Raw genomic sequence first — 22,955 nt, 5'->3', positions numbered from 1 at the left:
GCACCTCTGCACCCAAGTTGGTCATGTTTCCGGATAAAACGGGACACACGAAAGTAGCCATGTCACTCGGGTCAGGGTGACACAACACAGGGCCCGACAACTATCACTGGTTTACCCCTGCCGCATCATACAGGTGCCCGGCACATCCCTTAGAACGCGAGAAGCTGTAATTTACCCTTCCCTTTCATTTATTTTCACTCAAGGTTAACACATCAACCTTCCTTTTAGTCATCATCCTTCCAAACTCCTCTTTCTTCCACTCAGTTGCTTTACTTCCACATACTCTCACCTTTTTTGACTCCATAACTAAGGTTTGCGAGACCTTTCCGTCTACCGCCCCCCTTTCTTTGCATAGCTGTCTCTGGGGGAGTAGAGATAAAGAGGAGAAGATCCCCAGTTCCCTGGCTCCCTCCACTTCAGTCGCTTCTCACACCTCCCAGAGGGAGGGGGCCCCTCTCCACAGGACACCGGAACATAGGGGGAATTTAAATTTGAAAGATATGAGGGAGCAAGTCCATGCAGATTAAAATCACATCTTAAGCCAACAGGGAGCCAATGCAGGTTAGCTAAAATCAAGGTAATGTGATCAAACTTTCTTGTCTTAGTTAAAAGCCTCACTGCAGCTTTTTGTGCCAGCTGCAGGCATCTCTGTGTTTTGTACTTCCTCTTCAACCGTCCCGGGTCACCAGTGACATTTGGCGTTTGCATGCATCCCCAAAATGAAAAGCGTCATTAACAGTTTGCTTGCTCCTCTGTTTATTTACTGCTTACTTTTTAATAGGCCTGCCTGGCCTGACAGAATCGTATGGTCTATTAAGCAGCCCGCAGTAGTATAAAAAGCTTAAATGAGGGTACGCTACTGATGGAGTAGGGAGCAAGTGCCTCCATCTTGCCTGCCATCAATCAGGAAGCAAAACAGTTCAGTAAACAGGACTGACCGCGCAGCAGGGAAACGCATGAGCGTGCATAAACAGGATTCACGTCGTAACACTTCTTTGTTGATGGCAACCGTTGGTTAAAATATTCTTATCAACACTCTGGGTGTTAGCAAATGCCGACAGCAAGCAAGTTTGAAAAATCTTCAATATAACGTATCAATGAAAACTTTATTCGAACCTTAAAATATAAACAGAACGAAAACAATAACTCAACAAATATTTCATAATATGTTCGAAAAGGGGTAGTCAGAAGCAAATGCTTATATTCCCTACCCCTTCATCTTCCCTATTAAACACACCTATTATATAACAACAATTGTAATACTATTAATAATAACAGTTATGATATAACAACAGCAACAACAACACAAAGTTAACCATAGTTCTAGATGCACTATTCCCAATCTCTCGTATCACTCATACCTGATTTTCTTCATCTTTGTATTCCGCCAGGAAGGTTTTTTTGTATTTAAATTTGAACAAGTGAATAGTTGGACATTGTTTGATCTCGTCTTGCAAACCGTTCCAGAGCTTGACTCCACACTCAGACACACACATACTTCTCCTGGTGGTTCTCACCTTTGGGATCATGAATTCACTATATATTATAATTTCCTTCTTTCCGAATTAATAATTTATGGATGTTTTCTGGCACTATGTTTTTGTTGACCTTAAAAAGCAGTTGTGCAGTGAAGAATTTTATTACATCATCTAATTTTAATAATTTGGACTGCAGGAATAAAATGTTAGTATGATCTCGGTATCCTACCCTGTGTATGGTTCTAATAGCACGTTTTTGGAGGATAAAAAGGGGCTGTAGTGAACTTTTGTAATTGTTGCCCCAGACTTCTGCACAATATGTTAAGTATGGCAGAACTAGAGAACAATATAATAAATGCAATGCATTATAGTTTAAAATGAATTTGGCTTTATTAATTATTGAAATGCATTTAGATACTTTAGTTTGTATGTGTCTGATGTGTGTTTTCCAGCTTAATTTATTGTCTATTATGACCCCTAAAAACACAATTTCTGATACAGCGTCTATTGCAGCACCATCCATTTTTTCTTCAAAATCTTGATTTGCCTTGCGATTACCTAAGAATATTATTTTGGTTTTATTTAAATTCAAAGATGATTTATTTATAGCCATCCATACTTTTAGGTTAATTAATTACAGGTTACCAAATCAATATAGTTATCATTTGAATAGAAAATGTTAGTGTTATCTGCAAATATTACTATTTTCAATAGTTCTGAAACATTAAAGATATCGTTAATATATAAATTAAATAACTTTTGACCCAGGATAGAACCCTGTGGTACCCCACAACAGATGTCCAAGTATTCAGATGACAACTCTCCCATTTTTGCATATTGCTTCTCCCCTGTCAAATAACTTTGAATCCATTGCAATCCATTGATGTATCGACTTTCAGGTGAAAATCCAAGAAGTGTAACTTATTATATACCAGGGGCGATTTTAGCTTCAGAGCTTTGGGGGTGCAGAGCACCCAGAGCGTCTTATCTCGCTCCCTTTCCACTAGAGGTAAGATCTTGGTCCCGGGCATGACCCTGACCCAAACCCGGCCCGGATATCGGGCTTAAATTGTAAATCATTAAGTCCGGCCGGTCGGGCTTCTTTCTAGTATTTTTTTTTTCGTGGAGAATCTACACAGCACAGTATGAAGCGTAGACACCAAGTCTAGCAGGCCCTCACGGGACCCCAAGATAAAGATATTTAACACCCATGCCGAGACAGGCGGAGATAGGCAGGGTGAAGAGTCAAACAAAAGTCTCCGCCCGTAGCACTTCATTGTAACCTTGGAGGGAGACTTGCAAAGACCGCTGTGCTTGCTATGTTAAAAATTTTGGCAGCAGACAGCACAAAGTCAAATAAATTAATCTTGAGTTTTTCCTTGGCGAAAATGTGCCGAAAGGCGTAGATTTGGCTTCAAGGTTGAAGTGTTACCATCAATATCGAGCAATCTTTGTCTTGTCCCTGCAGACAGAATATACATTTTCCCATTTGTTACATATTATGTATTTCTGTATAGTCTGTATTTTTTATAAATATATATTTTAAAAATATTTGGCAAAAACCCTTACAACCCTCTATCAACAGTAATAGGTTCAACCTCAAAACCGTGATAATGACTGGCACTAAATAAATTGTTTATATTGAAATAAGAATGGGTTTCAAAAATAAAAAAACAACACATGTTTTTGCTTCTCCCTTTAGCATCACTGCAAGCCATTGGACCCATAACAGATACATTCAGGTAGTTTCATTTTTCTCTTGCTGAGGTTTTGAGGTTTTCCTTTCCCTCATTTAGGTTTTAGATCAGGGGATAGTGTCATAATAGTCTGTTGTCTGTAATAGTCTGTGGTCTGTGCAGCCCTTTGAGACTTTTTGTGATTAAGGGCGTCACAATTAAACATGACTTGATTCGATATTATGTGATCACTTAAACAAAAAATCCAAGGGGCGTTAGAGGAATTCTTCTTCCAAGGGGGGGCGTGACAGAAGCACAGCCCTAATGCAATATGATTCATTGCTCTCTCCACGTTGTTGAGCGCTAATCTCCTTCATATTAATGACATCTGTGCACAGCAGCAAGACAGGATGGCTCACGATCGATCCGTTTGACTTTCTTTATCACCCTGGAACATTTGGAGAGCCCCTCACCTCGCAAACCTATTCGCCCCTCCTATTCCTCCATCAAATTTTCCAGATGGCTTTACACTCTCGGCAAGATTGCTGCTATGATGCCTGCAAATGCCGTTTATGAAATAGTTTTTAATCTTCAGTACATAAATTTTAAACATTTGTTGGCCAGGAGAAGGATGGACGACACCAGGCTGTACTTGCCCGAGACACACCACAGGAAATGGTGTCCCTGCGACCAGTGTGGTTAAGGGACACATTCCCCCAAACCCACCCAAAAAAGTATAAATATTTGGTTTATTTCAGATTGAAAAAGCTAAAATTGTCATGATTACCGATGTGAATCACCTGTGCCAGCTCCTTTGGCGCCAACTGCCTCGGACTCTGATTGGCACCCGATCAGTACTTGTACCCACTCCTGTCTGTCTCCTTTTGTCAGTCCGTCTGCGAACCTCAACTAACACTAGGCAAGCCTTTATGACCCTGACTCCCACCTGTCCCATTTTGCTCCTGTCTATACCCCAGCTTTCGACCTCTTTTTGTCCCAACCATGTCTACTCTCCTTTCCTGGCTTACGACTCGCTTACGACCCCGACCACGTTTTTGCTCTCCTGTCCCGGCTAATGACCCGTTTTTCCGTTCCCGACACCGCCATCACTCGCCACGGAAGTTCCACTTACGCGTTCAGAGAGACCTGCTTCCCACGTCCAGCGATCACCGGATCGTGGGCGCAACCCTTTCCCTTTCTTCCAATAAAACTTGTGGGTCCTGTCTCTGTTCTGCTCCTGACAAAAATGAATCATATTTTTTTACAAAATTGGAGGAATAAATAAATCTTTAAATTGAATTGTCTTTATTGTCATCCATGACAACATTGTGAAACATTGTATAAACGAGACTAGACATTGTTGAGTTTGGGAGTTTTTCGTTGCCCTCATGTAGTTTTCAGATCAGGGCAAGGTGTAATAATAGTCTGTAGTCTGTAATAGTATGTGGTCTGTGCAGCCCTTTGAGACTCCTTGGGGTTAAGGGCGTCACAAATAAACATGACTTGCCCTGACATGGAACTCCAGGGTGAACACGTAATAATGACTTTAAAGATAAAATGAGATAAAAGACTGTTACATCATTGATAAAGATAATAAATATAACGAAAATAGAAATACCAGGCCCGTATCTAGGTATACCCACCAGGTTTGGCATTAAGAAAAATTGAGGGGGTGTCGTGCCGTAAGCGGTCTCATTGGCATGAAATGTCCCCCCTCAGGCAAACATTACTAAAATGACTTTGTATCTAATTTGGGGGGAATGTAATAAAACAGGGCGGCACGGAGGATAAGTGGTGAGCGTGTTCATGGCACAGTTCTGAGGTCATGGTATTGAATCCTCCTGTGCGGAGTTTGCATGTTCTCCCCGTGCTTGTGTGGGTTTCCTCTGGGCATTCCGGTTTCCTGCCACATTCCAAATACACGCACGTCAGGTTAATTGGCCGGTCCAATCTGTCCCTAGGTGTGAATGAGCGAGTGAGTTATCTGTCCTGCGACTGTCTGGCAACCAGTTAAGGGTGTCCCCTGCCCACTGCCCGAAGAGAGCTGGGATGGGCTCCAGCACCCCCGCGACCCTACCGAGGATAAGCGGTGCAGATAATGGATGGATGGATTAGAAAATAAAGTCCAAATAATAACAAAAACAAATAGTTTCATAATAATCCCTTTGGCTTGATAAACAAAACCGTGTGTTTTTCATTTATGTTGTTGTGTGAGCGTGCCTAATAAGCAATGGTGGCAGGCCGTAATTGTTGGTTCCCCACCAGCAGGGGGCTTTAATTGGACAGGCAGGGTGGAATACACAAGCTGGCGAGTGGCCTTGTCGCCTCATAATGGAGTACAACAGGGCTCTGGTGTGGTCAACTAATCAAAACGGGACCGGACCGTGACCAGAATACTGAGTGGGAATCTGGGTCCGGCCGCTCCGCTTCAGTGGCTCAGCGGGGAAGGTGGAGGGGTGGCTAGCGTGCCGTATCATTATATAGCCGTGACCCAGCAGCACCTCCAGCAAACTTCATTATTTGCACCCTCACGGATGGACGCCTTTAGTGTGCGTGAAGACCTGATGGATATGTCCCACCTCACATTGTCAAGACTTGTTTTGGAGTGCCACCATGTTTCATCCATAATAGAAAATAGAAAAATCACCTTACTATTAGGGCTGCAACGATGAATCGATGCTGTCGAAAAAAATCAATAACAGAAATAGTCGACAATGACTTCCATTGTTGACTAGTGTTTTTCCAACAGAGTGAGGCATCCCTCCCTCCATCAATACTTTTAAAAAGTCATTAGTTACTCACTAATTGTCAAGTCAAGTCACATTTATTTGTATAGCCCTTAACCACAAGATGTCTCAAAGGACTCATGTAGGTTTTAGATCAGGGGATGGTGTAATCATAGTTTGTCGTTGCAATAATCTGTTGTCTGAGCAGCCCTTTGATACTCCTTGTGATCAAGGGCTATACAAATAAACTTGACACGTTTGCATTCAAGTGAGGAATGGTGTTTTCTGCCCTCACAGTGTCATAGTTTTAAAATGAGGTATGCCCAACTCTGAGAAGCAGTTGTGCCATTTTAACCATATGAATTGAATCGAATCCTCTTTATTGCCATTGATATCAACTTTGTGAAACACAGTATGCAACGGGATTAGACGTGGCACTCCATGGTAAACACTTAATAAAGATTTGGAAGAGAAAAAAAAGAATGGAAAAACATATGGACCAATGACTCCCCTTCCTTTAAGAAGTGTCCGGAATTCGGATAAAATTAGGTGGTAATTGTTTCTCTTCCGTGCCGTTTTAAAACCGTCAATCTATGACATCTTCAATGTCCAAAAACATGCGCCTTGACTGTAATAAATATCATCTCTGCCTTGTTCTGCACTTGAAAAGGTCATTTTTTTAAAACTTTTTTTTCACAAATCGTGTAAACGTACATGACAAAATGTCTATTCCCCACATTGATGATTTCAAATCAATCCATCCATCTGCACCTCTTATCCTCAGTAGGGTCGCGGGGGTGCTGGAGCCCATCCTAGTCGTCTTCGGGCAGTGGGCAGAGGACACCTTGAACTGGTTGCCAGACAGTCGTAGGGCACACAGAGACAGACTACTCAATCGCTCATTCACACCTAGGGACAATTTGGACCGGCCAATTCACCTGAAAATTCATGTTTTTGAAATGTGGGAGAAACCGGAGTGCCCGGAGGAATCCCACGCAAGCACGGGGAGAACGTGCAAACTCCACACCGGAAGGTTCAATCTCATGACCTCAGAACTGTGCAGCACACGCGCTAACCACTGCGCCGCCGTGCTGCCCGTATAAAGACATATTTATCTATTTTTATTGTATTACTATCTATGTATTTTATGCACTGTGGTGACATTATCTAATCAAGAGTTGAATATCGTACTATCGTGTCCAACAGCTTTAACAAAAACACCCAACAACTGAAATCTCACAACATGTTAAAAGCCCTGCGTATTTGTGTCAATTTTTTTTAAACAATTTCCTTAGTTTGTTTTCTTGCTTGTGCTTTTTAGCACTTGACCCTTTTGTAAGTGCAGCCCCACGAAAATGTTTCGTTTTATTTATTACTGACTGATTCATTTATTATCATATGTAGTCTTGACTTTTTTGCTAAGCAATTTTAAAAATATATATTTGAAAACAATGGGATTTTTTATTAGATATTTTCTTGTGGATAGCCAGACCTCAGCGAGACCCTAACGCTGGCGGTCATCTAAGAATATCAGGCCAGGGCTCCTGTTCTCATACAAGCACCCCCAAATTCATCCCAAGCACCCCCCAAAATTATAAAAAAATTTAAAACTCTCTTTTCCCTAATAAAAGGCAGGGTGGGCTTAAATATGATGAAAAATGCAACATTTTAAAAAAAGTGAAACAAAACAAAAATGTGAACAACGTTGAGTTGGAAATACTCCACTGCCTTGAAATGGTTCAGTCCATTTGATTCCTAGCAAGGCCCCCCCGTTATTGATCCTTAAACACTTAAAGTGAAGTGTGCTTTTTAAACAAGCCTGCACCCTGAAAACTGACCCTAAAATCGCCTTGTTCGCACGTAATAAGAAAAATAAATGATGTTCGAAGACTCCTGTGAGTAAATAGTGTCCTCTAGCGTTTAAAAAGCCCACTGTAAACATGTATGTCGCTTTAAGGAACCGCAATGCATGATGGGTAAGAGTACCATCATCCAATCATGTGGCCAGGTTTGCGCGTTGCTATGACGCTGCAGGCGGGGTGATGATTTGAAGAACAGGAAACGTCCATAAACATAAAGAATGGCGTCACTCGTAAACACCAGAATGAAATACGTACGGTTGTGATGTCGTATTGACGGACCAAATGATGTCATTAGAGGGAAACGATGTTTGTTTTGATAACGTAATCGAAATTATTAGACCAGTCCTTGGAAAGGAAGGAGAGCAGTTGAAGTAAGTTTTCTCATAGGTTATCATTTTAGTTCTACCGGTTGCATTCCAGTTGGCAAAAAATATACAATATAAAGACTGATAAACATATATATATATATATATATGTACTTTAACCAGAAGAAATTGCACTTAAAACTGTAACAGTCAGCATGACTGAAAAGGCTTCCATTGCACAAAGTTAAATAAATTAAGTCAAATTTTAACAAGTAGACAGTATAGTCAAGTCATGTTTATTTGTGACGCCCTTCATCACAAGGAGTCTCAAAGGGCTGCACAGACCACAGATTATTGCAAACCACAGACTATTATGACACCATCCCCTGATCTAAAACCTACATGAGGGCAAGGAAAAACTCAAAAACCTCAACATGAGGAAAATAAAGAAACCTTTAGAAGGGACGGCACTTGAGGCGATCCCTCTTCCAGGATGATCAGGCTGCAATGGATGTTGCAATAACAAGTAATACACAGATATTGTCAACATGAAATATGGGTCATTCATAAGCTATAGAATAGAGGTGTGTTTTAAGACTAGATTTAAACAGTTCCACTGGGGTTGCAGATCGGGCTGAGCATTCCACAGCACCAGGTACTGAATGAAGCACGCTCTCGGACCTGGGGATTTCTTCTTGACCCTTGGATTTACTAGTTGACCTGCATTTTCGGAGCGAAGGCTCCAGACCGGAACATGGGGAAATTCAATCTGAAATATAAGAGGGAGCAAGTCCATGCATGATTTTGTAGACTACCAACAGAAGCCTAAAATCACATCTTAAGCTAACAGGGAGCCTATGCAGGTTAGCTAAAATCGGGGTAATGTGATCAAACTTTCTTGTCTTAGCTAAAAGCCTTGCTGCAGCATTTTGTACCAGCTGAAGACTCTTGATTTTGGACTTTGGGAGACCGGACAGAGTAAAACTAAGTCCTAAAACAAATGAAGTAAATAACTTTTCTGCAATTAAATATTTCTGCATAACTGTGTAGAATCAAGTCAAGAGCATTTTAAGTCAAACTTTCCTGAACTAGGATTTTGCACTTAAAACTGACAGTAAACATGACAACCGCAGAAATTCCATTGCACAAAGTTATAGAATTGAAGTCAAGTGTAAATAAGTAAACAGTACAATTCAAAACCCTTAACAGTAAAACATAAATGAAGTTTAAAACGTTTGTACTATAAGATACTTCTTTTTCTTGCATAACTGTTTAAAAAATAAGTCAAGAGCTCCTGAAGTTTAAAAAAAAAACCTGTACATAATTGGGATGTTGCACTTGAACCGGGATATTGCACTTAAAAATAAAACATCCTTACATTGCACAAACGTATGGAAATGAAGTCACATGTAAACAAGTACCCAATACAATGTAGAATATTTAATAGCCCAGAAATAAATAAAATGAGGATTTTTTTGTGCAATAAAATACTTCTGCAAATGAAATACATCCTCTGATTTAAAATGAACATACAACCCAAAGTTTAATAAAATGTCTTATATTTTAGAAGGACATTAAAATCATACTTTGTTGAACTATAATTATGGCATCAAGTTAGAATAGTTATAATACACTCCCACAATTTTGTCATGGTGCAGAAATCAATAATTTTCCTTCACACTACAAATTGCAATTGACACGTAGTTCCTTTGGCAAATCATGTTAATATCAGTCATAAATGGACTCAATACATCTTGTAAGCTATCTGTGGTGCAACTAGGAATTTCCTATGTTGTGTTATTAATTAGCAGGGAATTAAATGTATACTGTAGTTAACACTTAGGCTGCAAAATATAATGTATCTGTTGGCTGCCATACAGTCTTACCTATTCAAAACAAGGTTTGCATTTTGGTTCCTTATTACGGAGTTACTGAACGTCATTAAAAATTCATAAAAACTAAAACACCAAATTCGAGACACCCTTTAGGTAAGTCCTAAGTTAAAAAAAAAAGGAAAAATCATATAAAGGGAACGTGAGTACTATTTAGCACCTCCTAGTGGTACACAAAACTTCATTTTCTATCGAATCAAAAATACATGATCTATTCTTGTTGCATGCATTTAAGGAAATACTCATAGGTCAAGAAATGTGCATTTACTTAACACGAGCTTCTCAGAGAGGGAGGTGACATAATTGCTGGCTATCCTGCTGCTACGGGTACCCAAAGAGATCAAAAAGCTCGCCAGAGGTTTTGCAAAAATAGGCGCTTTTTGGTCACTTTGAGTCTCTGTAGTCTGTGCTTTTTAGCATCCATTTCTGGTTGCACGCCACAATACAGCAACATCTAGTGGTTAAATAAATACAAATTGTACTTTTAAGAAACAGCTTTGAGTTGCAACAGATATTTTTCCAACATCGCTTTCAGTTATGAGTGAAAGACAAACCACTAGTCAAGGTGCGATCTCGACATCCCTGGATGCTGGACGTGGCCCAACAACAGAAATGACACAACACAGAGATGGCGACTGTAAGCCTTCAGCTAGTAAATCATGTCTGGCGCATGACAACGGAGAAAAGGTGAGAGAAAAACTGATGTCACCGCAGACACAGATGTATAGAACACCAGATATGACACGCTAGAGCAGGGGTGGCGAACACGTGGTTCTAAAGCTGCATGCGGCTCTTGGCCAATAAGAATGCGGCTCTTTGCCTCATCATATTTTCTATATACTGTGGCTCTTTGCTTTGTTTCATGTTTATTTTTTTGTGTATATTGAGGGTGGACACTTTCCTTGAAATCCACACAAGAACAATACTTGTTGTATTGTCAGGAGCAGAGTGTGTTATTGGAAATAATGTTTTTAGTTGTGTGTGTTTGTGTGTGTCTGTCCGTCATGGCAGGTCAGTGCATAGTGTGGCTCTTTGACTCTCACAGTTCAAAATGTTGGCTCTTTGTGTCAAACTTGTTCGCCACCACTGCGCTAGAGTATAGGTGTCAAACTCGCACCATATCCGGCCGGGTATATAATTATATCCGGCCTGTGAAAAAAACGAATAAGGAATGGCTTGTGCCATGGAAATTCACATTTTGTACTTTTAAGTCTGACGGTGATCATTGAGTGTCTGCTTCCATCAATTTACTTTTGTCCCAGAAATCCCCACTCTTTTTTGCTACTACCTGTCTTTTTTACTGTTTTTACAGCAGAAAAAAGCCAGAGTCACCTTTCAAAATGTTGAACCCACAGTCAACAATGAATTGATCCCTGACAGCAGCCATAGTCTGCGCCCATTACTTGGATATGACTGGATAGCAGGTGATTTGATCCAGTGATTTGAGGTTCTCTTTTATAAGATTTTCAGATTTAAAGGAGACATACTCTGCATTTCCATCCAATGTTCTTTTAATGTCCTCTAAGGTTACCATATTTTCAGGACTATAAGGCGCACCTAAAAATCCCAAACTTGCCAGAAATTGAAATAAAATGAAATGAAGAAGCATCATAGCTTACATTAGGGGCCGGTCACACAGACATTTGCGGCTGAATCACGGCTAAAATTTTGCGTTTTTTTTTTGCCCGTGGTTGCCCGGGATGGAAAATGTGCAAATTTGGCCAACCCGCCGTTCATCTGTGGTATGGCCGGAAAAAAGACGCCGGCGACTGTTCCGCTTCCTCATCGCGTCATTTCTGCGTCATTTTCTCGTGTGGACCACGGGTATAAAAGCTCCCGAGCCGGTGTTGTGCCCAAATCCGACTCCTCTGCAGATTCCTCCCCCCCTCGCGTGAACGCGCATTCTGCTATTCTGCTGCGCTTCCAACAAAAGCGATCATATTCTATATAAAACGCTTATTAAAACAATAAAGCGAGCTAATTATAACAATTGGGAGATCCTAGTCTATATAACGCGTTTATTTAAACAATAAAGCGCGATATAACGCATTTATTTAAACAATAAAGCGCGAAGCGCGATCGTATTCTACAAATTGCGTTTGTTAACGCGGATGCAAAAGTCACCAATGTCAATGTACGCTATGATTTCCGCGATCACAACTAATTGTACACAAATAATATTTATTTGATTTACTATAATATCCGTATGTAATGTCTTTTTTATTGTGAATGAAACCCTGGTTGCATTGGATCCCGCAGTGTAAACAAATAGTTTTTTTTTTCCATTTAAAATCGGACTTCCCTGCCTATACTGTTTGCAAAATAAGACACGCTTTAAACCTTATTATGCTCTTTGGTTTTGGGATCCAACTACAGAGGAATACCTCCACTTTGCGATGTGTTACTGAATAGGTGTTCGACCAATCTAGTTCGTTTTTATTACTACTATTAATAATAATAATAGTAGTATTATGAAAAACGTCTGAAAGTTTTCAAATTCACTGTGCTGACATATTGATGCCACAGAAGGTTACCCTACAAGTTACAAGTCTGTATCTCCAACAGAGTCTGTTTTAGCAGGGGGGGGGAGGATTTGGGCAGGCAAAATCCTCCCCCCCCCCTGCTAACCCCTGAATAAAAACTCCAAACGACCCCAAATTCACTGTGCTGACTTATTAATGCCACAGAAGGTTACTCTAGAAGTTACAAGTCTGTATCTCCAACAGAGTCTGTTTTAGCAGGGGGGGGAGGATTTGGGCAGGCAAAATCCTCCCCCCCCCCTGCTACCTCCTGAATAAAAACTCCAAACGACCCCAAATTCACTGTGCTGACTTATTAATGCCACAGAAGGTTACTCTAGAAGTTACAAGTCTGTATCTCCAACAGAGTCTGTTTTAGCAGGGGGGGGAGGATTTGGGCAGGCAAAATCCTCCCCCCCCCCTGCTACCTCCTGAATAAAAACTCCAAACGACCCCAAATTCACCGTGCTGACTTATTAATGCCACAGAAGGTTACTCTAGAAGTTACAAGTCTGTATCTCCAACAGAGTCTGTTTTAGCTAACTCCTGAATAAAAACTCCAAACGACCCCAAATTCACCGTGCTGACTTATTAATGCCACAGAAGGTTACTCTAGAAGTTACAAGTCTGTATCTCCAACAGAGTCTGTTTTAGCAGGGGGGGGGGGAGGATTTGGGCAGGCAAAATCCTCCCCCCCCCCCCCCCCTGCTACCTCCTGAATAAAAACTCCAAACGACCCCAAATTCACTGTGCTGACTTATTAATGCCACAGAAGGTTACTCTAGAAGTTACAAGTCTGTATCTCCAACAGAGTCTGTTTTAGCAGGGGGGGGAGGATTTGGGCAGGCAAAATCCTCCCCCCCCCCTGCTACCTCCTGAATAAAAACTCCAAACGACCCCAAATTCACTGTGCTGACTTATTAATGCCACAGAAGGTTACTCTAGAAGTTACAAGTCTGTATCTCCAACAGAGTCTGTTTTAGCAGGGGGGGGAGGATTTGGGCAGGCAAAATCCTCCCCCCCCCTGCTACCTCCTGAATAAAAACTCCAAACGACCCCAAATTCACCGTGCTGACTTATTAATGCCACAGAAGGTTACTCTAGAAGTTACAAGTCTGTATCTCCAACAGAGTCTGTTTTAGCTAACTCCTGAATAAAAACTCCAAACGACCCCAAATTCACCGTGCTGACTTATTAATGCCACAGAAGGTTACTCTAGAAGTTACAAGTCTGTATCTCCAACAGAGTCTGTTTTAGCAGGGGGGGGAGGATTTGGGCAGGCAAAATCCTCCCCCCCCCCTGCTACCTCCTGAATAAAAACTCCAAACGACCCCAAATTCACTGTGCTGACTTATTAATGCCACAGAAGGTTACTCTAGAAGTTACAAGTCTGTATCTCCAACAGAGTCTGTTTTAGCAGGGGGGGGAGGATTTGGGCAGGCAAAATGAAATGCCTGCCCAAATCCTCCCCCCCCCTGCTAACTCCTGAATAAAAACTCCAAATGACCCCAAATTCACTGTGCTGACTTATTAATGTCACAGAAGGTTACTCTAGAAGTTACAAGTCTGTATCTCCAACAGAGTCTGTTTTAGCAGGGGAGGGAGGATTTGGGCAGGCAAAACAAACAAAGAAAAGGAAAAAGTAGCAAAAAGCACAAAAAAATTGTCCATGGCCAACCCAAATGCCCAAACAAGTTAAGCACCTCGGCACCCAAGTTGGTCATGCTTTCGTCCCTCCAGATGAAACGGGACACAAGAAAGCGGCCATGTCACTCGGGTAAGGGTGACACAACACACTCTTCTGTTCAACAGCAGGGCCCGACAGCTTTCACTGGTTTACCCCTGTCGCATCATACATGTGTCCTGCCCATCCCTTAGAACGGGTCTAAACATCCCACTATCCTTTTGCAACACCTCTCCGCTCATTCCTGTCACCAACAAGAGCTGCTGCTTCCACCATATTTAGACCTCTTTCCTGCAGTGCACTCATTAATAAGGCGCTTAAATGTCTGGAAAATACAGCATTTTGGATTTTGGAAAAAAATGTGATTGTTAAGTCCCCATGGTCACTTTGGCCCATTGCTCTTTAGGTGTCCTCGACGTGGAAAAGTCCTTGCAAGATTGTTCGGATGATTTCTACCAAGAACTGCAAGATTTTCGAATAGAAAATGAAAACGAGTGCATGCGCCAGTCCCAAGCAAAGTAAGTGACTTACATTACTCTGCTGCTATGCTCGCATTGTAAATGTTCTCTTCAACTGACACAAATTGTCGCCTTTCTTTTCAGATTTTTCTCCCACAAGCAGTCTGTCATGTCACCGTTTGCAAACACAGATGGGATAAATGCCGACCTTGATGCTCATCAGTGTAAGATTTGAGTTTTTCCCTGCCCTCGTGTAGGTTTTAGATCAGGGGATGGTATCATAATAGTCTGTAGTCTGTAATAGTCTGTGTGCATCCCTTTGAGACTTCTTGTTATCATTTTCCAGCTGTTTAAGTGGTCTGGTCCTGTAGATCAAGGTGAGGCAGACGGGGGCGGCATTAGCTCAGGAGGTATAGCGCTCGTCTTGGGATCAAGAGGTCGCAGGCTCGATTCCCGGCTCCTCCTTGTTGTATGTCGAAGTATCCTTGGGCAAGACACTGAATCCCTAATGCCCCGATAGCAGGTAGTTGCGTTGGATGACTGACGCTGCTATCGGTTAGTTAAAGGGAAAAGTGTGAAGCACATTGTAAAGCGCTTTGGGAGGCCTTCATTGACTTGAAAACCGCTGTATAAATGAAGACCATTTATATTTACGTTTAAATTGTTGTTACTTCTTGATTCAGGCACCTACCTGTACAGGCTAAACAGTAGATTGTTCCCCGTCTCTGTCACCCCGGACGAATGCTGCCCCGTGTGCCGAAGGCCAAAATCCTCGCACCCTCACTCTAAAGACAAACCGGCTCTTGTCAGGTAAGCCCTGTGTCTTGTGACTTATTTGGGGGATTTTGTGGCATCTCAATGTTTTTGCGCTTCTTCTCATTGCACTGTGGTTGCGATGCACTTATCCCAGTGGTCAGGAACCTTTTTGACTCAAAGAGCTATAAAAGCAAAATATATCTTCATGTGGGGTCACACTATATATTTTGAGACAAAGGTCAACAAAACTGTTAAACCCGCTTTCCAGACAAAAGCTTATTCGTCAGCACATTTCATTTCACTGTGTGACATTTGATGATTTGATACAATTTATGAAATAAGAATAGTGCCACAGTCTGTGTCCCAAATATCAGCAAATATACCAGTCACGTCTCCCTCCTGCAATTAGTTAAGATCTTTGAGGCTCATTTCGACCTTCATTTTTTATTTCATAAATAATGGTTTCAAAACAAGGTGCAAGCAGAGTTTTTTTTATAAAAATGTCCCAAAATTCTGCTAACGGGGATCCTGACGTAGTTACCTTCGGCGCAGGGCGAAAGACAGGAGGGAGTGCATCCATTCTCTGCACAGCTCCTCCCGTCCCTACCGCTCGACCAATCATATTGCTCTGATTATTTGATAAACTCCCATATAAAGGATTCCTTATCGATGTACAGCCAAAACAAGGTTTTTGGTGTGACACCTCAAAACCCACCTCTTCAGACTTTCCTCTTCATAATTATCTGCCTCACGTACCGCCCCCTTTTTAAACTCAATTTTGTTTTTAATTTTATTTATGACTTGCTTGTTTTACCTTTTTTTTTTTTTTGACATTCTGTGTACAGTGGCCTTGGGTGTCCAGAAAGGCGCATTGATGTAATATGTATTGCATGTTCTCCTCATGATAGTCTCTAAGCACTATGTTGTAAATATTTTTTCTACCTTTTATACTGATAGTCTTTTACCTCCTCTTCTCTTTTGAGTCTTTATTATACGTTTAACCTGGAGTTACATCTGAAATTCTGTTGCGTACTACTTTGTTATCAGTGACAATAAAGACAATTCAATTTGACTAGTTCCAGTGGTTCAATGAAATAAAGCCGACAAATAATAATATACTAATAATAGTAAACATAATTTAAACACGCCTCGTTCAACTTGGTTTGGCCTGTAAGTGACTTTGTGTGGACGTTCCTCATCTTTATTGTTTGATAGTTTGTAGTTTATTGCATACAGGTATTGTTATTAGGGTTGTTGTTTTTTTACTATGTTGGTGATTTGATAAAAAAATGAAAAAATGTGCAAGCTTGTGCTCAATATGATGTGTGCCACTTGCTCTGCCCGCTGGGATTTGATCTACAACCTAAGTGGAACTGTTTAAATCTAGGCTTAAAACACACTAATATTCTATAGTTTTAGAATGACCTATATTTCATGTTGACATTATCTGTGTATTGTTTGTTATTGCAAAATCAGTTGCAGCTTGGTTATTCTGGAAGGGGATGACCCCATGTGCGGTCCCTTCTCAAGGTTTCTTCTTATTCTTCATGTTGAGGTTTTGAGTTTTTCCCTGCCCTCATGTAGGTTTTAGATCAGGGGACAGTGTAATAATAGTCTGTGATTTGCAAAGAATCTATTGTCTGTGCTGCCCTTTGAGACTCCTTGTGATTAAGGGCATCACAAATAAACATGACTTTACTTTTGCATTCAAGCGAGGAATGGTGTTTTTGTCTGTCACAGCGTCATTGTTTTAGGTTTTGAGGTGCACCCAATTTTACGGTGTGGATGTATTACCTTCAACTCTGTCAGCAGTTTTGCCATTTTAACAATATGAATTGAATTGGATCTTTATTGTCATTGATATTATTAACATTGTGAAACACTGTATGGAATAAGATTAGACATGGCACTCCGGGGAAAACACTTAACAAAGATTTTGAAGAGAAAAAAGAGTAAGGGAAAACATATGGACCAATGACTTCCCTTCCCTTCCTTTAAGAAGTGTCCGGAAATGGGATAATATTAGGTGGTAATCATTTCTCATCCAGGCTGTTTTAAAACCGTCAATCTATGACATCTTCAATGTCCAAAAACATGCGCCTTGACTATAAAAATTATCATCTGCCTTGTTCTGCTCTTAAAAAGTTCATTTTTAAAACCTTTTTTCCACCAATCACGTACACGTACATCACAAAATGTCTATTCCCCACTTTGATGATTTCAAATCATCAACCAAATTCAATTTAAGTCAGGTCACAATTATTTGGATAGCCCTTAATACAAGATGTCTCAAAGAACTGCACAGGATTACAATGACACCATCCCCTGATCTTAAACCAACATGCGGGCAAGGAAAAACTCAAAACCTCAGCGTGAGGAAAATAAGAAACCTTGAAAAAGGGCCATGCAAGTGGTAATTCCCCTTCCAGGATGACCAGGGTGCAATAGCTTTAGCATAACAGTACAAAATACATAGTGAACATCAATAAAAGAGAACAATCGATAATATGTTGAAATTTGTCCAACAAAATGTCTTGCATCCTAACTCTCCGAATGAGTTTTCCATTTTTCTTTTTCATTCAGGGTGAGTATTCCCCACTCTACTCTGCTACCACCTTACGAATACAAACCACATTGCCGCAAGAGCTTTGAGCCATCAGACAGCTTGGGGTTGCCCTCCGTAAGTAAAAATGATTTACATCACAGAGATACCCGGGTTTTAGAGTCACACCTTCATAAACTTACCTCGAGATGACATCATTACCTACTTACCGAATAGGACTTTACCGAAATAACTATAGATCTAAAAATAATATCACGCAACATATAACGAGGGGTCTCTGTAGTATGTTTATCAGTTAAAGACAATTTTCTTCTTCACGTCTTGTCTTTGCTGTCGCACAGAACTGTCTTTTGGGTTGGTCCAACAATGTCCGGAGTTGCGTGCGCCCGCCCAGCAACCTTGACCTGCGAAGTCACTTGGAAAAAAGCACCAAGCAACCAGAGGTGAAGTCTCTCACTCTCCATTTATGATGTTGCAATCCGAGATGGCCACTCTACACCATTTTCTTTTCTTTTAGGACGAGATGTCCGAAGGCTTTCAAATCGACCGCGTACCTGTTATTACTCCATTGGCTCGTCACCACTTCCAGCACTTCACTCCTAAAATGAAAAAGTTTCGAAGTTTACCTTTAAGTAGCGGTATTTCCCGTCGTAAAATGCTTTGTAGGGCTTGTCCTAAACTGGAGGACTCATGAGAAGAGGCGTCAAGAAGCAAATACATCAAAGACTAGAAGATTACTGTTGGATCTAATGTGGAAAACAACTATTCATTAAAGTTCATATTTAGCCTAGGCAATTTAGATAAAGGGTGGGCAATTTTCTTCCTTGGGTTAAAAAGTTTCTCAAAGGATCTGGGCCAAGAGGAAATAAATGACCGATTGATTTAATTTTTTGTACATGCCGATATTATCTCGAATCGATACATCGGCAATACAAGAGGAAAAAAGATTTATATTCACAAGTTACATTTTATGACACATCAGTCAATGTATTTTCATCCAATTGATTTTGAAACACTCAAAATTCATAAACATTTTTATTTCTAATTTACATCTTTAATTCAAAGTAATCAGAGTAAAATAATTTAATACATCTTTTTTGAGCCCCTATTTTGATCCTCCGGATTGAAAAACTCAAAATACAATTAAGCTTGTCCAGAAGTATTTTTTTATTAAAGGAAATTTGATAAATATCTTGACAATTTTTTTAAGTGACCGAAAAAAAGTAAGAAGCACAGGAAAATTTTACCAGCTATTCGAATGTTGGCCATGAACGCAATAAGAAATATAGTTTTTATGAGGGCACTCGAGAGGACACTATAGATAAGAGCAGCACCAAAGCAAACAAACATCTTTTTTAACACACACATATGATTTTATATATATATATATATATATATATATATATATATATATACAGTGAAGGAAATAAGTATTTGAACACCCTGCTATTTTGCTATTTCTCCCACTTAGAAATCATGTAGGGGTCTGAAATTTTTATATTATGTGCATGTCAACCGTGAGAGAGATAAACTAAAAAGAAAAATCCAGAAATCACAATGCATGATTTTTTAACGATTTATTTGTGTGATATAGCTGCAAATAAGAATTTGAACACCTGAGAAAATGAATGTTAATATTTGGTACAGTAGCCTTTTTTTGCTATTCCATTGCTATTCAAATGTTTGTCACCAGGTTTGCACACACTGCAGGAGGCCCACTCCTCCACACAGACCTTTTTTAGATCAGTCATGTTTCTGGGCTGTTACTGAGAAACACTGAGTTTTCAGCTCCCTCCAAAGATTTCCGATTGGGTTTGGGTCTGGAAACTAGTTGGGCCATCCTAGAATCTTGATATGATTCTTACGGAGCCACTCCTTTGTTTTCCTGGCTGTGTGCTTCGGGTCGTTGTTGTGTTGGAAGACTCAGCCGACAAGGAAGTTGTTCCCCAAAATCTCACAATACATGGCCCCAGTCATCCTCTCTTTAAGGCAGTACACTCGTCCTGTCCCATATGCTGAAAAACACCCCCAAAGCATGATGCTACCACCCCCATGCTTCAGAGTAGGGATGGTGTTCTTCGGATTGTACTCTTCATTCTTCTTCCTCCAAACATGCTTCGTGGAATTTTGACCAAAAAGCTCTAATTTGGTCTCATCTGACAACAAAGCTTTCTCCCATGACTCCTCAGTATCATCCAAATGGTCAAACTTAAAACAGGCCTTAACATGTGCTGGTTTAAGCAGGGAAACCTTTTGGAGGTGTACAATTTTGTCTCTGGTGTCTTTGGACTGCTCTTTGGTCTTCGCTGTGTTCCAAGTTAAAGTCTCTCTGATTTAGTGGCTAAATCACAGCTAACAACCTCAAACAGGTAAATCTGATTCAGGATAATACATGGAGTGCAGGTGGACTTCTAATGGGTGAACTAATGGGTTACCAAGTCTTTCAGGGTCATAATTCTACTTATTTGCAGCTGGATCACACAAATAAATTGTTTAAAACATGCAGTGTGATTCCTGGATTTTTCTTTTTAGTATATCTCTCACAGTGGACATGCACCTACGATGAAAATTTCAGACCCCTCCATGATTTCTAAGTGGGAGGGTTAGCAAAATAGCAGGGTGTTCAAATACTTATTTTCTTCAATGTATATTACCATTTTAATGTTTACAATTCCCCCACCCCTGATATAAAGTCTATAACAGCCGCAGATTAGTAGTTTTTTTGATCCAAAACCCTATTCTCAGTGAGGTCAGCCTGCCTCAAAAGTCAGTTATACAAAGAATAAAATCATCATATTAGTGTCTTTCAATTCATGTCAAACAAAGATATTTTGGTTAAATATACTGTTCATACATACTTTGCAAACACACCTTTTGTAGAAGAACCAGCACAAGTATTAACACTGAACAGACTCGTAAAAAAAATCCCCAAATCTGGCAGTTAGCCTATCCCCTTTCGATTGACACCTTTCTCGACCAATGGCAAGCTTTTCACGATCCACTGCCCGAATATCGTAACCCAGTAGTAAACGATCCGAATGATGATTGACACATTGGTTAGCCTCTGAAATTTCCAACATGAATGTTTATAATTTTTGGATGTGTATTCAAATAAGAGCCAAAATTAAACGTGCCAAAAGCTGTTTGTGATTCATTTTAGCGCACCATTATTACGCGCAAGTGTTCACAATTATTTGACTTCTGGAACTGGAAGTCATACATTGACAACTCTTTCACAATGTTTTAAAAAAATTGGCCAACCCGGTGGGACACAGCAAACAAACTCAAAGAAGCCTCCAACCATCAACACTAAACCACGTCTTCAAAACCCTGCATTCTGTGGTCCTCGTTCCAACCGGGTCTACAGCCTTGAGGGTCCCTCACCGCTTGACCGCCAAAGATATCCAGACTGGGTCATCTTCTTTATCGAATCAGAGTCCATCTCATGGGGCTTGGTGTTGGTATTGGTGTGATGTTAAAGGGGAATTCTATTAAATTACAAAAATGTAATAATTAAGCCCTCTTTGTTTTCAATCTAAATGATGCCAGATTCCAACTTCAATCTTTCTATGTTTTATTTTCTTCTTCTTTTGTGTTCTGTTCAAGTTTCTTCTGTAGGATTAGTAAAGTAAAACTCCATAAATCCGAGAGTGTGTGTGTCTTGATTAAAGTATATTGAACTATCTAGAAAACAGTAAAATTAATTCACTTAAAATTGTGACGTAGCTAATCCTTTAACCCATGAGACTAAAAAGTTTTTTTTCTATTTCCAAGATATAATTATCTAACAAAGAAATATGGTGCTACAAAAAAGGGAGACAGGTTTTGAAACGAACAAACTCGTTTTTGGTTTAACTGGTAAATCGATTATTCGTTCAAATAATTTTTAACCACCCTATCACATTGTACTAAACTGTTATTTATGTTGGTTGGATCCCTTAACCACTAGGGGCACCGTTTCCTATAGTGTGTCTTGGGAAAGTACAGCGTGGTGGTGCCAATCGCTTTCCAGGTACATAAGTTTCTACCTGGTCTCGAACCAGGGACCTTTCGCACATTGGGCGAATGTGCTAACTACTGCACTAGGTTGGTTGGGTGGTTAGATCCCTTAACTACTCGGGTCGCAGGGGCACCGTTTCCCGTGGTGTGTGTTCGGCAAGTACAGCATGATGATGCCCATCCCTCTCCAGGCCAACATATGTCAACCTCAATAACCACTCTTACCTCAAAGTACATTAAAGTGAGTCAGACACTTGTACGTCGAAGCATGTATAATGTATGTATATATATATATATATATATATATATATATATATATATATATATATATATATATATATATATATATACTGGGTTGGGTAGGGTTACTTTAACTGGATTTCTTTCAATTACTTTTGGATTACTCCAATACCAAATATGCTAATAAAAGACAAAAGAAACTAAATATGAATAAAATTACTCAATTTTGTGCAGGCTTGGAATACATGGAACGGCAAAAATGATGTTGGCAAGCTGTTTGGATTTATTTTCATTTTGTTTCTGTCGCATTTTATGTTAGTTTTGCCAGAGATCAAAGAGATCAAAGCCGGTAGAGAAAGCTTACCACGTGTTGTGAGTCATAATTTTATTCATCTCATCTCATTAGCCACACCGCTTATCCTCAGTAGGGTCGCGGGGTTGCTGGAGCCCATCCCAGCAATCAGTGGGCAGGGGACACCCTGAACTGGTTGCCAGCCAATCGCAGGGCACACGGGGACAGACAACTCACACGCTCATTCACACCTAGGGACAATTTGGACCGGCCAATTCACCTGAAATGCATGTTTTTGGAATGTGGGAGGAAACCGGAGTGCACGGAGGAAACCCATGCAAGCACGGGGAGAACATAAAAACCCCGCACAGGAAGTCTGGAGCTTTATTCATATTTAGTTTCTTTTGTCTTTTATTAAAATATTTGGTATTGGAGTAATCCAAAAGTAATTGAAAGTAATCCAGTTAAAGTAATCCTACCCAACCCTGTATATATATATATATTT

At 40.3% G+C, this 22,955-nt stretch overlaps 1 protein-coding gene across 2 annotated transcripts; it reads left to right on the top strand.

Moving 5' to 3' along the window:
- The first annotated feature begins 7,942 nt into the window (after window positions 1-7,942).
- miip (migration and invasion inhibitory protein) lies at window positions 7,943-19,108 on the top strand. 2 transcript variants are annotated; one of them, XM_088337133.1, is made up of 9 exons: window positions 7,943-8,113; window positions 10,475-10,626; window positions 11,255-11,363; window positions 14,549-14,660; window positions 14,745-14,824; window positions 15,284-15,410; window positions 17,940-18,036; window positions 18,261-18,362; window positions 18,437-19,108. In XM_088337133.1, exons 2-9 carry the CDS (start codon window positions 10,477-10,479, stop codon window positions 18,611-18,613), a joined length of 954 nt encoding a protein of 317 aa, XP_088193259.1. In that variant the 5' UTR covers window positions 7,943-8,113; window positions 10,475-10,476; the 3' UTR covers window positions 18,614-19,108. The 2 variants fall into 2 exon arrangements, with proteins under 2 accessions (XP_088193259.1, XP_088193258.1); XM_088337132.1 differs by having other exon boundaries at window positions 11,252-11,363.
- The last annotated feature ends 3,847 nt before the right edge of the window (window positions 19,109-22,955 follow it).

The sequence above is a fragment of the Urocampus carinirostris genome, chromosome 6, assembly GCF_059441175.1.
Source record: "Urocampus carinirostris isolate Australia breed hairy pipefish chromosome 6, RoL_Ucar_1.0, whole genome shotgun sequence".
Lineage (NCBI taxonomy): Eukaryota > Metazoa > Chordata > Actinopteri > Syngnathiformes > Syngnathidae > Urocampus > Urocampus carinirostris.
This window is presented reverse-complemented; position numbering and strand designations above follow the sequence as displayed.

Coding starts and splice junctions, on each gene's coding strand:
- miip (XM_088337132.1), top strand. CDS start 10,477: ATGAGTGAAAGACAAACCACTAGTCAAGGTGCGATCTCGACATCCCTG. Junction 14,825..15,283: donor CGACCTTGATGCTCATCAGT/GTAAGATTTGAG, acceptor TTCTTGATTCAG/GCACCTACCTGTACAGGCTA. Junction 15,411..17,939: donor GACAAACCGGCTCTTGTCAG/GTAAGCCCTGTG, acceptor TTTTTCATTCAG/GGTGAGTATTCCCCACTCTA.